The sequence below is a fragment of the Hakea prostrata genome, chromosome 4, assembly GCF_041222555.1.
Source record: "Hakea prostrata isolate BN-2017 chromosome 4, UWA_Hpros_2, whole genome shotgun sequence".
Taxonomy (NCBI): domain Eukaryota; kingdom Viridiplantae; phylum Streptophyta; class Magnoliopsida; order Proteales; family Proteaceae; genus Hakea; species Hakea prostrata.
In genome coordinates this window covers 56,419,271-56,437,807 of record NC_142603.1, presented here as the reverse complement: position 1 = coordinate 56,437,807, position 18,537 = coordinate 56,419,271, and the positions used below count along the sequence as shown (strand labels likewise).

The following is an 18,537-nucleotide window of genomic DNA, read 5'->3' as shown; positions in this document are numbered from 1 at the left end:
ATTCTTCACAGGAAAGTTGATTCCTAACCCTATATGATTTTGAACACAGCACAATGCCCATTAGACGGGCCATCCACTCCTTTGCTTTATTTTTTCTAGGGGCAGGGGGTAGTCAATGGCTTAAAACCTTTTTAGGAAAAAAAACGAAGAAAGCAAAACTGCAAAAAGCAAGTCCCCATAATCAGGGAAGCCCACAAACCAGCAGAGATGACCAAAAATTTTAAAAGACAAACCTCCCAACCTCAACCCCTTGGGAGCAGGGGGAGCCTAATGCTTATTTCCACAAAATAATGAATTCTTCCCTCCAAAAATATTTGCATCCTTTCGCCATTCATTTTTCATAATTACCAAAATCAATATCTCTCAAGGTACCAACTACCAAGACAATGTTGAATTTCAAATAGTCCTAAAAAACCAATCCAATTCTCCTGCCTTCAGCAAAGAAACACTTACAATCCTCTTCCCGCATCAAATGCATTCCAAGACATTAGTTAGTTAATGGCCTTTACAATATTGACCTCTTTAGTTGTCATATAGAATCATCAATAAACAACAAAACAAGCCAAAGACCATGCTAATAAGCAAAAAGTTTGGTAACCAAAAACAGCTGATTAACCAGAGCTAATTGTATATCAGTTATTGAACGTTTATTCCCCCCCCCCCCCCCCAACGGGAAAGGCAATTACATGTGAAAAAACAACCTGTATGCTCAGGTACTATACGCTGGCCTGAGTGGTCTCATCCACGACAGACCTCTACATAGCAACTTGCTTAGCCCTTACAAACAACCTGTACACTCAGGTACTATACGCTGGCCTGAGTGGTCTCATCCACGACTGACCTCTACATAGCAACTTGCTTAGCCCTTACAAACACGAACTCATACTTGTGAAATTTACGTAATCATCCCATTTATAAAATTTGAACCCTCAAAACTCTGGTAGCACAGCGTACCAACGACACAATAATGTTTATAAGCATTTGTAATCAGAAACCATTTCACACACTAACTACGAAGGGAAAAAAAATATATGAGGGAAACTCAAGTTTCAACCAAGTGAAAATGGGAAACTTAGGTAGAATTAGCATAAAAGGAATAGGTTTTCTATTATGAAGAAAAGGTAAATAAGTAGAATGAGTCTGCTTCGCAAAAATGCAGGTTTCACAAAAAAAATTATCCTCATTACAAGAAGAAACCAAAGCAGGAAATATTTTCTTAAGAGTTCCTAGAAGGGGGTGACCTAGCCTACGGTGCCACTGATGAAGGTCTGATATTACCGAATGGACCAGATTAAAAGATGTAGTCAAAGCAGAAGCAGATCCTTCAATCGGCTCGAGCAAATAAAGTCCATTGTCTAGTTTACCACGTCCAATCTCCTTCCTCATGACCAAATCCTGGAAGACACAGTAAGATCGGAAAAAAATCACTTTACAATTCAAGTCATGTGTAAGACTACTGATAGAGAGCAAGTTAGTAGAGAAAGAGGGAACATGTAAAACTTTAGACAAAGAAAGTGATGGAGAATGCTGAATGGTCCCTTTTCCAGCAATGGAAGAATATGAGCCATCAGCAATTCGAACTTTATCCTTTCCAGAAGTTGGAGAATATTGTAAGAAAGAGGAGGATAAACCTGTTATATGACCTGTGGTTCCTATATCAATGATCCAAGGAGTAGAAACTGAAGAAACTTGAAAGCCTATAAAAGTTTTACCTGAAGTAGCAAGGTAGGAGTTGGTATGGGTAGTAGAGGAAGCACTGGTCGAGGCTGTACCGGCAGTAGAAGACTGCAGAATACGTCGCAGAGTAGCGAACTCCTCCTTTGAAAAACCAACATCTGCAGTGGGTGTGGTGGAAACCGTCTCAGAAAGATTAGCCTTTGGTATTCCCTTTCTTTGTGCTCGTTTTTGCTCAAAATCAGCAGGCTTCCCATGCAGTTTCCAACAATTTGCCTTGTTATGATATGGTTTGTGACAGTGCTCACACTTGACAATCTCCTTAGTCGGGTCAGATTTAGTGCAAACAGATTGTAAGGCTGACTTCTCCATAATAGGAGTATAAAGCATGGCTAAGCGACGACTTTCCTCACACTGAACAAGAGCATAAGACTATTCTAGCGTAGGAAAGGGAGAACGACTTAAGACTTGTACTCTAATTTGATCATACTCCACATTCAAACCTGCCAAGAAGTCATATACCTGAATCTTATCAATGTGCTTCCTATAAGTAGTCACATCATCTGGGTTAGTGGGATGATAATCCCCATAATGATCCAACTCCTGCCAAAGAGATCGCAACGCGGCATAATATTGGGCCACAGTTAGTTCCTTTTGGGTAGTCTCATGAAGCTTCTTTCATAGCTTATAAACCTGTGCATCATTCCCCAACTGTCCATATGTTTCAGTAGTAGCCTTCCAAATTCGGGCTGTAGTATCAAGTAATAGATATCCACGGGCAATATTTGGAATCATGGAATTCAAAAGAAATGACATAATAAGAGAGTCATTCGAGATCCATTTATCCTGTGAAACGCCTGTGGTAGTAGGTTTGATAGTGGTGCTCGTAATGTGTCCAACAAGTCCTCTTGCGGCAATAGTCAGATAAGCAGATCGGGACCAAATCAAATAATTTGTCCATCAAAGCTTACCGAAAGAGGATGAAGAGTGGGGTAATGTTTGGAGCCAGTGGGAGCAGGAGTACCATCAATAGTTGTCATGTTGATAAAATTATCTGCAATACTTCAGTCTTCAACCTTTCGAAGTAACAGAAATGTTGCAGAATGCAATAGCCGAGCAACCCAAAAAAATTCTAAGTAATGATAACACGTGAAAAGTATCTCATCAGGTTACCTCCATTTAGTATATTGTTGAACCAAAGTACAGCAGGAAAGTTTCCAAGAAAGATTGGAGGGAAACAACCGGTCCGCTTAAATACAAGACTCTTTAGACAAAATTTTCCTAGACATGCACTTAATCACCCAATATATATTTCAAGGATACCCGAAAAGAAAACAAACACGGTCCAAAGAGCAATGGGTCCAAATACTTTTTTTTTTCTTTTTTCTTTCTCAGTAATTACAAATATGTCCTTGAAAAATCAGAATTTGCAGATAGGTCTTTGAACTTATACAAATTTACATATAAGTCCCTACAAATGCAAATTTACTAATAGATCCTTGATAGAACGTAAATTTACAAAATTGACCCTAAAAAATCTGTTTTGTTTGGGCTAATATGTTTTGGGTTAAATTGAATCAAAAGTTCAGATGAATAACCCAAATCGCAAGCTTCAGATGAATCGCAGGTTTCAAATGAAGAACCAAAGAGAAAAAAAAAAAAAATTTGCAGGTAGTGCAGCAGTAGGGGAAGGAAGATAGGATGTTCGAAATGCCTCACTGTAGTGCAGCGGCGGAGGCAGGAGCAGCGGTGGAGTGCAGCAGCGGAGGCAGAGCAGCGGCGGAGAACTTCTGTTCTTCTTCTTTCCCCTTTTTTTCTTTGTTCTTGGTCTTTTCTCATGGTATGCAGCAGATTTGAAGAACTTAGTGCAGCAGCGGTATTGAAGAATAGCCAGAAAGGATGGGCGATGGGGTTTCGAGGGGTTTCGATGGGTTTGAAGAGCTGCGACAGGAGAGAGGTGATGGCCTTTTGATAGGTTTCAATGGGTTTTGAATGAGATAGGTTCACTCTCGACACTCTTTCTGCGACAGCGAGAGAGAGGCGAGGAGGTAGGTTCACACTCCCTTTTTTTCTCACTTCCCTATTTTTCTTTTTTTTTTTATTTTTTTTTTTTTTTTTTTTTTTTTTCTTCATTCTCTCCCCCCCTCAACAACAATACAACAACAACAACAATAAGCCTTTTCCCAACTAAATGGGGTCGGCTACATGGATTCTTGCCCTCCATCGGTCGTTCGGCCATGCTGATCAGGCCTAGCTATACATATCCTTTCTCACCACTTCTCCTGGTTATCTTGGTCTACCCCTAGCTCTTCTAGTTCCTTCATATGGATTATATCACTTCTCCGACGAGCATTTATAGGTCTCCGTTGAACGTGGCCGTGCCACCTCAAACACTTTCTCTGCTTATCACTTATGGGAGCAACTCCCAACCAACTCTAATATGATCGTTTCTTATCTTATCCATCCTAGTTTTGCCACTCATCCATCTTAGCATTCTCATTTCTGCTCCCGTTTATCTATATGATTCTTTTTACGCCCACCTCCCGTCATCTGCTGTCGGACCGGTCCTATAAATTTTCCTTTGCTTTATGGATACGGATCACTAGACCCCGGATGCACCTCTCCACTTCATCCACCCTATTTTAATTCTTTGGGAAACCTCATCTTCTAAATCACCTCTTTTACTTATGATTGAACCTGGTACCTAAAACAATCACTCGAGAATCTCTTTATCGTCAGTATCACCACTTCATCATCTCTCGATCATGACTAAAGTTACAAACTAGATATTCTGTCTTCGATCTACTAAGTTTAAAGCCTTTTGATTCCAAAGCTACTCTCCATGATTCTAATTTGGTATTAATCCCCACTTGGGTCTCATCAATCAACACAATATCATCCGAAGCATACACCGGGGACCTCATCTTATGTCTTTGGTTAATTCATCCATTACCGGCAAATAGATATGGGCTTGTTGACCCTTGATGTGCCAACTGTTATCGGAATTCCTTACTTTGTCCCCCCACCGTTCTAACACTAGTCACCGACCATCATACATATCCTTAACTATATCTACATATTTACTTGCAACACTTCTTTTCTCTAGTACTTGCCAAATTACGCTCTGGGACTCTTCTGCTTTTTCTAGGTCATATACCATTGGGTCTTTCCTACATTTTCTATACCTTTCCATAGTCTCCTAATTAAGTATAGCCTCCGTTGTAGATCTTCCCGGCATAAACCCAATTGGTTCTCCGTATCGTAGTTGTGTCTCAACCGGTTTCAATTATTCTCTCCCATAATTTCATCGTATGGCTCATCAATTTAATGCCTCTATAGTTATTACAACTTTGAATATCTCCTTTATTTTTGTAATTGGAACCACAACACTTCTCCTCCAATCATCCGGCATTTTCCCCGTGCTCTATCTTATTAACAACTTAGTCAACCAAACTAGTCCATGGGTTCCTAGCTCTTCCATCTTCAATTGGGATTTCATCGGACCTTGTGTCTTGCCGAGTTTCATCCTCCTTGCTTCTTTTACCTCGGACATCAATTCTACGTATATGTTCGGACACCGCCTTGGTGAGTGTAATCGTCCGCATGTGCTTGGTGCTCATTTAGTAAACTGAGTAGGTTTCCATCTTTTCTTAATATCCTCCTCACAAACTAATACTTTACCATCTCCATTTTTAATACATCTACATGGTCAAGATCTCTACTCTTCCTATCCCTCATCTTAGCTATCTTATAAATAGATTTTTCCCTTCCTTTGTGCCAACTTATTGTATAACTCTTCATACTTTCTTTCCCTTGCTTTTCCCGCTTTTCTTAGCTTCATTTCTATCTAACCTATACCTTTGAAGATCCTCAACATCCTTAGTTCTTTGCCATGTCTTAAAACTAGCCTTTTTATTCCTAATGGCGCTTGAACCTCACTATCCCACCACCGCTCTCTATAGTGATCTTTCCTTTTGATTCACCTAGACATCCTTAGCCACCTTCTTATACCTGCCATCTCATTCCACTTGCATTGGTATCCCCTTTAAATCCCATTTTCCTTGTTTGCTACTTCATTAACGAGGATTTAGAGTACTCTCCTTTCAAATTCCACCATCTTATTCGGGATAGTTTACCTTAGACCTTTTATGTGTTCTTGGGACTGCACATATCCAAGACCACAAGTCTATGTTGTGCGTTGCTTTCCCCGGTATCACCTTGCATCCTTGCACAACAATCTATCATCCTTCTAGTTGGAAGATCTATTTGGCTTCTATGCTGTCCACTTTTGGTAATTAAATGCTCATCTCTTTTTGAAGTAGTATTTATAATAGATAGATCAAAGCGGGGGCAAAATCCAAAATTGAAATCCCCTCGTCATTCCTTTCTCCAAAACCATAACCTCCATGAACACTCTCATATCCTCTTTGATCTTTTCCAATATGTCCATTTAAATCACCTCCTATGATAATCTTTTCTCCTTGACGATTTCTTCGAAAGCCCCCCCCATATTTTCCCAAAATTCTAGCTTTAGACTTTCATCTAGTCCCCTGGTGCATATTGCACATATATTTCGAACTCTTTCTCCATTACAAGCTTGATAGCAATAATCCTATCACCCACTCTTTTAACATCCACCACATCATTTTTTAAATCTTTATCCACTATTATACCCACTCCATTTTATTTGTTTTATCCCCAGATACCAAAGTTTAAAGTCATCCAACTCTTTGGCTTTTTTCCCCTCCATCTAGTCTCTTGAATGCAAGCTACATTAATCCTTCTTCTCCTCATAACATCTATCAATTCAAGCTCTTACGGCTAGAGATCCTATGTTCCAAGATGCCAATCTAATCCAGCTTCATGGGTTTTGACTCAGACTAGCTTCACTGCTCGCCGGGACACCCTTGCCTACGTATCACCGCATCCGGGCGCCGAGCGAGGCGAGTAGGTAGGTTCGCCCTAGCTAACCCTTGCTTTTTTCCACTTCCACTACATCGTATTGTAGCGCTCGCTACCATGTTGTGAAACCCAGCATGTTTTATCATATAAGGTCGAATCCATGAAAAAGCTTATGGATCAATCCGATCTCAAGCACCAACCCTCCTCCTTTACTAATTAAGTGGAAAATACATTATTACAAGGAATAGAATTTTACATGAATACAAACTCTAATTTAATTCCTATACAAACTCTAATTGAACTCCTAATAGAATCCAACATAGGTGAAGGTATTGTTGTAGAATACCATCTTGGGAGGACAAAGATACTTCACAAATAATATCCTTCAACACACCTTGAGTAGATATAAAATAAGTCTCCATTCTCCCCCTCACGTGTAGTATTACATATAGACAATTAATAACAGCCAATATCTAGTATAGGAAGATCCAAGCAAAAAATTCCAATGAGACCTTTATGGTAAACATAATCTTCATTCTTCTAGCAAGTCTGGACCTAAGAAACAATTTCCAAACTCCTCTCATGATAGATTAAGATAATGGCAACATTGTAATAAACCAGAATTTTTTTCAAGAGGTTATTGGTAAATTAAGGAAAAAAATGGCAAATCTGTAAATATCCCAAACCTGAAACGGGACTGACATGTAATTAGAGAAATCTCTAAAAGGTAACACAAACAAAAGCCAAACAGTGAACTTGGAAGCCTAAGTTTGAGGAAACACAACTAAAAGGCAGTCTGGGAATTTGAATACTAAATCAGAAATCAGAATCAGAAATTCAAATCAATTCAAATCAAGAACAGAATCAGAAATCAGGAACAGAATAGAAAACAAAATCAGAAAACAAACCAGGACCAGAATTGATCCCAAAAATTGGATCAAAATTTAACCCAAAACTGAACCAAATATAACCCAAAACTGATCCAAAATGAACCAAAAACTGAAGCTAATATTGAACCAAAAAACTGAACACATAAATGACCAATCGATCCATTTACTTTCTTCACCTCGGAAAACTCTTCCTCTTCAAAACACTGCAAATATGCAGAAATATTTGAAGAGAAAGAAGCAGTTACTTCATTCGATCGTGCACAGCCAAGATTGATTCTCATAAACAAGTTTCTTCATTCAATTGTTCACAGCAAGGGGTTTCTTTCCTTCCTTCTGTAGACCAATTGCTATTACTAAGGAGCAAAGATCAACACTCCGATAAAAAACAATAGATCAATCGATGCTTCCAAAACAAGATCGATATAACCCTCCATGAAGCTTCCTCATTCTTCTTATTCTTCTGCTTCAGCCGATTTCGACTCACCATAAAAAAACAGAGATCCAAAACTTGCAGATCGCAGTAGGAACCAGATCAAGGTACAATGCTTAGATTGCAAAGGTTGTAATTTACAAATCGCAGATTGCAGAAGAAACACGAAACCAGAGATTGAAAGGATCAATTCAAAACTGTAGCAAACAACAAACCTAAGAACTGACAACTACGCTAGTAGCAAACCGCTAAGCAAAACCAGGGGACTAGACAAAACTAGCACGCCTCTTCTCTCAATTTAAAACCAAAAGAAATTCAGAAAACAAACTTCCAACAGCAGCAACCATTATCAAAGAACTTCAGAAACCAAATTAATATAACCCTTTATGGGAACCCTAGTTCACCTTCTTCATTGAACTAGGGTCCCTTTCCTTAAACAAGAAATCTAAATAACTCTCAAACTAGCAACCCAAGAATTAGATTAAAGCTCTGATACCATGTTAGAAATCGCACACTTAGAATAAACTCAGCCACAACAATTACAAGAGAAACAAACAAAAAGAAGTGGAAGAAAAAGAGAGAAAACAGAACCAGCAAGGAGCAGCAATTCCCTACAATTCTGGAGAGTCTGGACCTGCTCATTTGAATCACAGGCTTCTTCTATTTATAATAAAAGCCTTTAGAAATACATACTTGGAAAGAAAGGTGTCCTTCTAAAATAGAAACTAAGTTACAAAAAAAAGGGGCAAACTAGACTTCCTAGCAAATCTGTCCTGAAAAAAAAAAAAAAAAAAAAAAAAAAAAAAAAAAAAAAAAAAAAAAAAAAAAAAAAAAAAAAAAAAACCACTTGAGCACCAAACTAACTCTGCTTGAGACTCCCCACCCCCCCCCATTCTTCTTGAAAAATAGAAATTCAATTACTTGAGCACCAAGACTGCTCAATTCTCAACACAGCTGATCGCCAGAACCTTGATAAGACCCAGGTGGAACTGTTTGGTTCTGCTGGCAATACCTAGGCCTTTCCTTGACAACATGATTGCAAGATTTGGCAGAGCCAAGCCTCTGTAATTGGGTTTCCAGAAGGACCAGAACAATTTCAGATCTCTTAATAACATTAAACTAGGCCTTTGAAAATAGAAATCAGTACTATGTTGCCTCAAGGGAGCTTTGAAGATTGTAGAAGGATGTTATGAATGAAAAGATTATTCAAACCTCTGAGTAACAAACAGCTACAGTCAAGCATGTCAAAATCTAAATATTATCATAAGAAAAGGAAAGAAAGAACCTGTAGAATGGGAAGTGAAGCAGTAGTCCTCTTTGCTTGAGCATTCTTCAAGAAGTGTGACTCATCTGCAATCACAACCTGAGAAAAAGAGATCACATATTCAAAATTGCTAAAAGCATAAGTAATTAGAGATGCTGCAAAATCCAGAGTCAAAGGACCTAAATGTAGTTCCACAATCATATTGTCGAAGACGGTACTACATATAGGTAACATTTATAAACCAAGGATTCATATGTATATCGATTTCCATGCATGTTCAATAATCCAGTCAAAGAAACCCTTCACATTCAATAAGCATGCCCATGAAATAAATAAAAATTGCAACTCAAACCACTTAGTATCTTCGTACAAGCGAGCACTGAAGGCACAAAAACCATCAGAACCATGCCAAAGGTCATATGCACATCTTGGAATAAACTTCGGTCGAAACTAGGGAAATTTTGACCAAAATACCTGCAAGTTGTGAGAACGAAACAAAATCCCAAAAATTTTGTACCAGTACTTTGTTTCGACCGATACTTGGGGAAATTTCGGTCGAAAACTAGCCAAAATTTCAGATTTGACCAATTTCGGCCAAAACGAAACAAACCCTCTTATAAATTACAAGTTTTCGACCGAAACTGCGATATTTCACAGGTTCCAATAGGTTCCCTGTTCTGCCAGACAAAGCTTGACCCCCTAAGAGATTTTTGCACTTTTTGTTGCTTTCTTCCCTCATTTCACCTAATTTCTAGAACTTCATTGCATTCAAACACCACACTTGGTCCTTCATTGGTGAGTTTTTGAGATTCTTGCAAGGTGAGCTAACAAACTTTCCAATTTGTTATTTATGTTTTGTTCATGCCTCAAATCATGTTGAATCACTTTCAAATTAAAGTATGTTCAGTCTAGAGTGTTGATCTATGATTTTATGCCGTCTTGGTTCTTCTTAAAAAATTTTTACTTTTCTGTTTTTAAAAATTATTTTCTAAATTAGGTATATCACTAAAATATATATATATGTATACATGATGTATGAGCTTCTACTTAATGTGAGACACCATCACTTGATCTATGTTGTGAGGTGTTGAATCAAATTTTTGGTTAATTATTTATTTGAATCAAATTTTTGGTTGTTAATGATTGTGTGGATTTTTGGTTCTTCCTACCCTGGTCCAACTTTTGGTCGAAAGCAAAGTTTCAACCCAGACCAAAACCGAAATTTTCAGGTTTCGACTGAAATTTCGGTTGAAACCTGGTTCTTTCAAAAAGTTTCAACCCTAGGTTTCGGGCCTTATATCACCTCCAAATGGTATGAACTCTTGCCTCCTACTTATTTAAAGCATAATAAATACAATGGAACTACTATGTTGCCAAAAAAAATCACTAAAAAGATAACATTCAAGTATATATTACCATATGATAAGAACTTAGAAGTACCAACTATATAACATAACATAGCATGGTAATGGTTAAAAGGTAGAACTTAAAACTTACAAAATTTCAAACTTTAAAGTACACAAACAAGTAGACAACAAAATGAACAGAAGTGATACACTACTAGTGCTAGGTTTAATACGTGTCCCAATAATCTTAGCTCTCCATACCAAGCAAAATACATATCCCATGAGATATGGACCATATAGTTGTCGAGGTAATCAACAACTACAGCTCTACATGTCACCTCATCCACATGGCTAAGAAGTCCTAATTGTGGAAATTCGAATAAATAAATCCTGATGAAGGGGCTAGTGGTTGAGGTTGAATGAAAAAGATTTGATCCACAAACATGCATGAACCCAAAGAATAACCCTGTCAGTCGGAAGGGACACCATAATGAGCAAAACCATAAGGTCCCACTAGTGTTCGACTCTAATAGCCACGAGGGACACCATAAGATCCATAATAAAACCAGAACCAACACTCTCGATAGCACTATCATGTGATTGCAGCGAGTCTATTCCATCCTGATCCTCTAAAGGTGGAGGCTCTGGAATCATCAAAGCTTATGGATCCCATAGAGCCCACTAAGCTCCTTGCATCAACCGGATGGTAAGACCCATATGATGATGTGTCCTCCGTGCCATATTCGTGTTGTTTCCCCTTCACCTTTCTAGTTTATGTCGAAGTAGCACAACCTCGAGATGAAACTCCACCATGGGCTGAATCATGTGTTGTATGGTTGAACAAACTCTCATCTGTGAACCTCGGTGGTAGTCCTCCCCATCCTTGACTCTCAGCTGATACTGTTTATGTTGTTGTTGGTGGTGGTCTCTCCCTAAAATTAGCTGAATCTTGATCACAAGGTCCAACATAATCATCATCTCCTCTATCACCTCCATCATCGTCATCAACATCATCATCGGGGGATGCCTGAGTTGCATCATCCTCGATGTTTGACCAGTGACCACACAATCAAATCCTCACTTTTAATGGATGCACTGGGTGTGGCATGAAGGGACGGTTGGGCGCTGCATGTGCTCCCCCCTTATTGGTCAAGAAGTCAACCCCCTTCTGCTCTGCAATATGTCTACTGGGACGAACTCCCTTGTCATCCAACAACACCTCTCTGCTAACCCTGATGCTCAGCTAATGGGTTGTCATCATCATCATCATCTATCTCAAAGAAGTCAACTAACTTGATCATCTAGGATGATCAAGTTGGCTGTGTCAGGGTTAGTGGAGAGTTATTGTTAGATGAGGAGGGAGGTCGCCCCAATAAACATATTACAGAGCAGATGGGGGTTGACTTCTTGGCCAATGGGGGGGGGGGACATGCAATGTCCAACTGTCCCTTTGTGCCACACCCGACACATCCATCCAGATTGAGGATTTTATTGTGTGGTCGAACATCGAGGATGATGCAACTTATGCATCTCCTGAAGTGATGCTGATGATGATGATGGAGGGGATGATGATTATGTTGGACCTCGTGATTAGGATTCTACTGATTTTAGGGAGAGACCACCACCAATAGTATCAGTTGAGAGCATGGTACAAAATTTGGTCGAAATATGCAAAATTTCGACCAAAATTTCGCATTTTGGAAAATGCGAAACGAAACTCACGAGGACAAAAAAAAGGTCCTCAGTTTCGATCAAAACTATTAAAATTTCGTCGAAACTTGGTTCAACCCAGTTGGACCAGCTGGTTAATGAGGAAAAAAAATTCCCAAATTTCTTGGAAAACTTGGGAAATTTCGTGGAAACCTGGGAATTTTGTAGAAACTTGGGATTTTTTCCTGTAAATTTTGTAGCTTTCCCAAATTTTCAATTTTTTTTTGTTTATTTCATGTTTCCCCAAATACTACGACAAATACCCCATCCATCAGGACTTCCCTATCCAAAGTGCGTATTCCCTCAAGCTGGTTATCTTAAGCATGTTGATGACCAGACTCATAAAGTTAAAGTTGTCGATTACCTTGACAACCATAGGCATAAAATGTCATGGGATGTCTATGTTCGTTGGTTGGAGGAGAGGATGTTACAGGCATAGTACTACTCAGCTCACAGGATGAATCCACTCTTGGCACTCCTCTTAACACTAAGTTGTATTTTCCTTTTATTGTCAACTATTTTGAAGTTAGAAATTATATATTGAATGTTATGTGCTTAAGTAGTTAAGTTTATAATGTACTTTTTGGACAACTCTACATTGATGTTATGTACATTGAATGACATATCTACATTGATTTTTTTAGCAAAATACAACAATTGCATTATTTATATTCTAATGAGCTTAAATACAGAATCCCACCCCAAAATACTCTCTAAAACCTATCGAATCTTGTACGGAAAAGTCCTAGGTTTCCTCGAAATTTCCCAAGTTTCCACCTAAGTTTCCCATTTTCACCCGGTCAAAACTTGAGTTTCCCTCGAATTTTTTACCATGGGATATGTATTGTGTTTGGTATGGGGAGCGAGATTTATAGGAAGACATGTATTAGACCTAGCACTAGTAGGCTAGCATAGTAGCAGTGTATTACTTTTGTTCATTTGTTGTCTATTTTTTAAGTACTTGAAAGTTTGAAAACTTGTAAGTCATAAGTTCGAAACTTTGTAAGTTATAAGTTCTAACTTCTAACCATTACCATGCTATAAAAATGTAATACAATTGGTACTTTTCAGTTCTTGTCATATGGTAGTATATACTTGAACATTGCCTTTCGGTAGTTTTCTTAGTAAAATAGTACCATTGTGTTTATTATGCTTTAAATAAATAGGTAGGAGGCAAGAATTCAAACAATTTGGAGGTCATATAAGACCCGAAACCTAAGGTCAAAATTTCCAGAAAAAAGTATCAGGTTTCGACCAAAAAATGCACCATAATGTACACCACCTTCATATCAACAGGACAATGCCAATCCCCCCCCCCCCCCCCCCCCCAAAAAAAAAAAAAAAACCAACCCTTTATGTCCTCTACTTTAAATTATCAGCTATGTCAACAAAATGACCACAATTAAATTCTTTGGGTTCAACCAATTTCTAAATCAAGTCACACACACACACACACATGTTAGAATGCCATTGCAACTTCAAGGAAAAAAGAACCTCCACTTGAAAGTTGTCACTGTAGTAGGAAATTCTTTTAGCAATGTGAAGCATACCCATCAATTTACAATTTAAGGGTTAACATATCAATCTAGCAAGAGCCAGTAGAAACGAAGATGCCAAAACTTCAGAACGTTTATTCAATGCCATAGCTTCTTTGAGAAACAGGAAAAAAAATTGGATTTTTTTTATTTTTTTTTTGAACGATTCTTCAATGAATAAAATAGATAAAACCCAATGTGATGAAACTTGAGAGACCGCCAAAACATGGTGAAACAATGAGGACTACTAGCAATAAAAATCATCATACTTTCTGCACTGCAGTTCACACAGGAATGGGGAGAAAAGCAGAATTCACAAAGTTCCAAGTCATGCAGTTAAGCATTATAACCAAGAAAATTTTAGATTTTACATTCCAGAAGAAAGAATTTCAAAACCAGCAAACCATATTTCAGAAATAACAATCTCATGACTGGAAGAACTCTGCACCTCAGATAGAATTACCTTGAACTCAGAAGCCAAAAGTATGTGCTGTAGCTTAGGTACCACATCATACGAGATAATGTTAAATACACCATCAAGATGGATGGTCCCTTTGGAATTTGACTGCACCATTTTGAAACCTCCCCTGTTAGATCCACACACTTGGGGCAAAACTACCTGCAAATTATTAGGACATAAACAGAAATCAGTTCCCAACATGGATTTTACTCCTGCAAATAATTTCACTTAATTATGCACTGCTCCTCATCCACGACTTTTAACAAGAAATGCATCCAGATCATCTTTGTTTGAAGTACAATTTTACATAAATATTCATCAGCACATGATTACAGAAAAATTTATCCTCTGAAACACTATAGACTCCACCACGTACACTCAGCAACCACACTTTTGGCTGCAAAGCGTATGTTTCAGGCTTTGACCTCATCAAGAAATCAAACAGCAGAATTACGATGACAATAATAACTTTCTAGAATTTTAAGCATATACATTACCCTGAGAAATAGTAGAATACAAACTAAGAACAAAAATAATAAGGTAATGAAGATTGCTAATAAAATGCATAAGAAATTTTATCAATAACGGAGATTTTAGACAAGAAAGAAAGCCGCAAATTATAGAGCCTAAAACACCTGATCCTGACTCAATTAGAAGTTCAAAACAAAAGAGAGAGAGAGAGTCACTCTAAGAGAGAACTCATAGTTACATCTTAATACCTAATGCATTTAACATCAAGGTGTTCCTTCACTGCATGAAAGCAGTGATCTCTGTTTGTATGTTCTCATGCAAAACTTAAGGCTACAAACTCAACTGCCAGCACTAAATGAATAATCTTCAACAACAATCCTCTCAAACCAAGGATATGAAGAGTAGTATACAACCTGAAGAGGAGAAAGGATTTGAACGTCCTAGCTCTGATGGAACTTTGAAGTCCTTCAATTGCAACTAAGCTGTCCCACATAATATTTATAATGCCAGAAATAGGTTCAAGATTCATCAGAAAAGCAATTAGCAAAGGTTCAGCTTTGGAATGTGTCTATCGGAACCCAACATCTGATTAGGGGACATATGCAATGTCATAGGATATCAGGGCCAAGAAAGGGGACTCCATGGAGATATGGCTAATTGATTTTGCATGTATAAAAAATTTCTCTAGGAATATTTTATTCTCTAGTGGATGAACCTTGAGAACCCATCAATAAAAGATATTATCCTATAACATTCCATCCAAGATTCTATTAAGTCATGAGTAAAATGACCATATTACCCCTAGTAGAGTCAAATGACGTAACTACCCCATTTAAACCATTTCATACCCAACCCTTAGGTGAGTGGAGGGATTTCTTTCTTCACCCATCTTCTACCTGCATGTCGTCAAAAACTGCCCACCACCGTTGTCAAAAACTACCTCGACCCCTTCCCTTGCCAACGACCACCGCTCTCACCTTCCTTTGCCAAAAATCACCCCCTCTCTCTCTCTCTCTCTGTGAATAAATTAGTACATCAAGAAGAGCTTCGATCCAGGAGAAAGTGCCAAAACAATCTCAATAGGCTCATGAAGAGATTGAACAATAAAGATTGAGAATAACAGAAAGGAAGTGGTGCTTCTTACCTTGAAATAAAAGATCAGCCATTGAAGGAAGACGGAGATAAGCGTGGTCATCTTGTAGAATTAGGGTTCTGTTAAATTCTTCTGGTATATTTTCAGAAGAGAGCTCCCACCGGAAATTATTCCCGCCCATCGGAGAACACCTGCCACGTCGTCATCCCTAGTCGTTGTTTTGCCCTTTCCTTTCTTTATTATTAGGGTTTTTGCAAAGGATCCCTCTTCTCTGAAAGAAGATCATGGCTTCTTTTTAAAAATACGCTTAATTGCTTCATCAAAATGGTTAAGAAATTAAAACCAAGCCAATCGAAAACAATCAGGAAGATGAAACTCAAAAAAATTGATGAGATTTTCTATTTCTTTCTTCAAGTTTATGATTTTCACAATTCAACTCACACAGGTAACCCTAATTGATCTTCAAATTATATACACTTGGGATGTAATCACAATTCACACACCATAGCGGATGTCGATGAACTTCGTTTTGATCCACTTGAAGCTGCTACACACAGAGGACTTGAGCTTACCTTCTATGGTGAAAACATTGTAAGAAGCCACACACTTCTTCCTCTTCAGCGAATCCACTTTGCTTGAAGGACCTTTGAAGTTGCAGGACTTGTAACGATCCTCGAACCCAAACCGACCACCATTCTAAGACAATGAGTATTCTAGGTATGATTTGCACTTCTCCATACGTATCAGAGAGCTTTGGACTATTGTTTGCCTTCCCATAGGAAATTTTTTTTTTTTTTTTAGTCACTGAAGCTCATCCAAATATACTAATTTATTTACACAGAGAGAGGGAGGTGATTTCTAGAAGGGGAAGGTGAGGGCGGTGGTCGCGGGCAGGGGGAGGGGTTGGGGTGGTTTCGGGAGACGGTGATGGGCAGTTTCTGGCAAGGTGTAGGTAGAAGATGAGTGGCTTCTCCCTCCTAAAGGTTGGGTATGGGAGGGTTTAAATGAGAGTAGTTATGTCATTTGACTTAATGAGGGTAATATGCAAGGAAAGTTATATCGCCGAATTTCGGTGGTTTTGGTTCATGGCGAAATCCATACCAAAATTCGAATTTCCCATATATCGCTGGAATATCGCCGGAAAATCGACGATTTTAATACCAAAACTCCATTGATCCATGCTCTTTTACCTCTATTTTTAACTGTTATCTGCAATCAAAGGGGGAAAATGCAACATTTTAATCGATATTTTCCAAGAAGAAGAGAGAAATGTTGCAGCAAGGAGGAGAGAAACTTGCAGAACCGCCATGGAAGCAACAAGAAAAATAACAAAGAAAGTACAAAGACCACAATCAAACTCCTTCATCACAAACAAAATATTGAAAAAGTGAAATGACATTGGCCATCCACAATAGAATCATAGGGAAGAAGAAGAAGCTTGAAAACCTCCTCCATCTGCAACGAAGGTGCACAAAACCACCAAGCCTGAAAACCTCCACGGCTCCACCTCCATCTACAACGAACCAAGCCTGAAAACCTCCACGGCTCCACCTCCATCTACAACGAACCAAGCCTGAAAACCTCCACCGCTCCACCTCCATGGCTCCATCTGCAAGGAAGGTTCACCGTTCACGAAACCACAAATTATTCCCAAATTCCAATGTTGCCTTTTCATTCTCCAAAGTGATTTTGGCATTTTGCATTAAATTTTGATTTTATTATCCCACTATCCCATGCAATCCCAATTTCATGCCATGGATTGCTTTTTTTTTTTCTTTTTTTTAACTTTCACTTGTCCTTACAGTTCCACTGCCAACGATTTTTTTATCATTTTTCAGCGAAAGTTCACCGGTTCGCCAACCGAACTTGGCCGAAACTTCAGACCTTGGTAATATGGTCATTTTATTCATGACTTGACAGAATCTTGGATGGAATGTTAGGAGCGTGCAACTTGTAATTTTGAGAGTGTGCAATCAATAATTTAAGGCACTAAAGCGTGCAACCCAGAGTTTAAGCCCCACTAAAGCGTGCAATCTGTAATTTACTCAAATATATTTTAACGTTATTATACCCAACTCCCCTCTTTCCTACTTAGCAAGGAGCGACATTCTGGCAAATTTTGCCGGTTCGCTGGTTGCTAAAACCAGCGATTTGGCGAAATCTAGCCAGAAAATGGCCAACATTTTTGGCGATAATTCAGAGCTAAAAATTTGGTAATTTGAAATGTTGAAAAGGGTGAAATGGTAAAATACCATGTGATTGCTTAGTCCGAGAAGGTCGTCCGATGCCTGGATGTCAGAGAAGGCCAAAGGTGGTGTGACATGGGAGAAGAAATCAAGGTTGAAGTTGGTGATGATAACAGAGCATTTTTGGCAAAGTAAGAATCAAAAGAATGACGAAGTGAAGAACCATCAAAGGAATCAGAAGAAACAAGTGTTCTCAAGCTATGTTGTCGCAACACTCGAAGCTATTCAAGTATGTGAGCAAAGAAACAAACACAATGACGACAATTGGTTCCATCTTTACAAGGCTAAGTATGAAGAAGAGTTTTGCTTGGAGGAGTGGTCAGAGAGGAAAGGTGATGAAGATCAAGGGGTGGATGGCGTCAATGGTGCGTTTGGCGAAAGGCCTAAGGATTCCGCCTAATATTCTGGCCACTGGAGTGAAGTATTGGCGATTTTCACCCGTATTTCACCAATTCACCAGAAACTCAGCGACTTTTGCAGATCTCATTTTCGCCTCTATTTTTATCTTGCTCTTCA

At 38.6% G+C, this 18,537-nt stretch overlaps 1 protein-coding gene across 2 annotated transcripts in view; it reads right to left on the bottom strand.

The window, feature by feature from the left end:
• Window positions 1-18,537, bottom strand: part of CHR18 (chromatin remodeling factor18) — an 85,441-nt gene that overhangs the window by 34,316 nt on the left and 32,588 nt on the right. For both annotated transcript variants that reach the window (XM_089153766.1, XM_089153767.1), the window contains exons 11-12: window positions 14,215-14,370; window positions 9,182-9,259 (exon numbers count right to left, since the gene is read on the bottom strand). In XM_089153766.1, coding sequence (XP_089009892.1) covers window positions 9,182-9,259; window positions 14,215-14,370 — 234 coding nt within the window. The remainder of the gene's footprint in view (window positions 1-9,181; window positions 9,260-14,214; window positions 14,371-18,537) is intronic.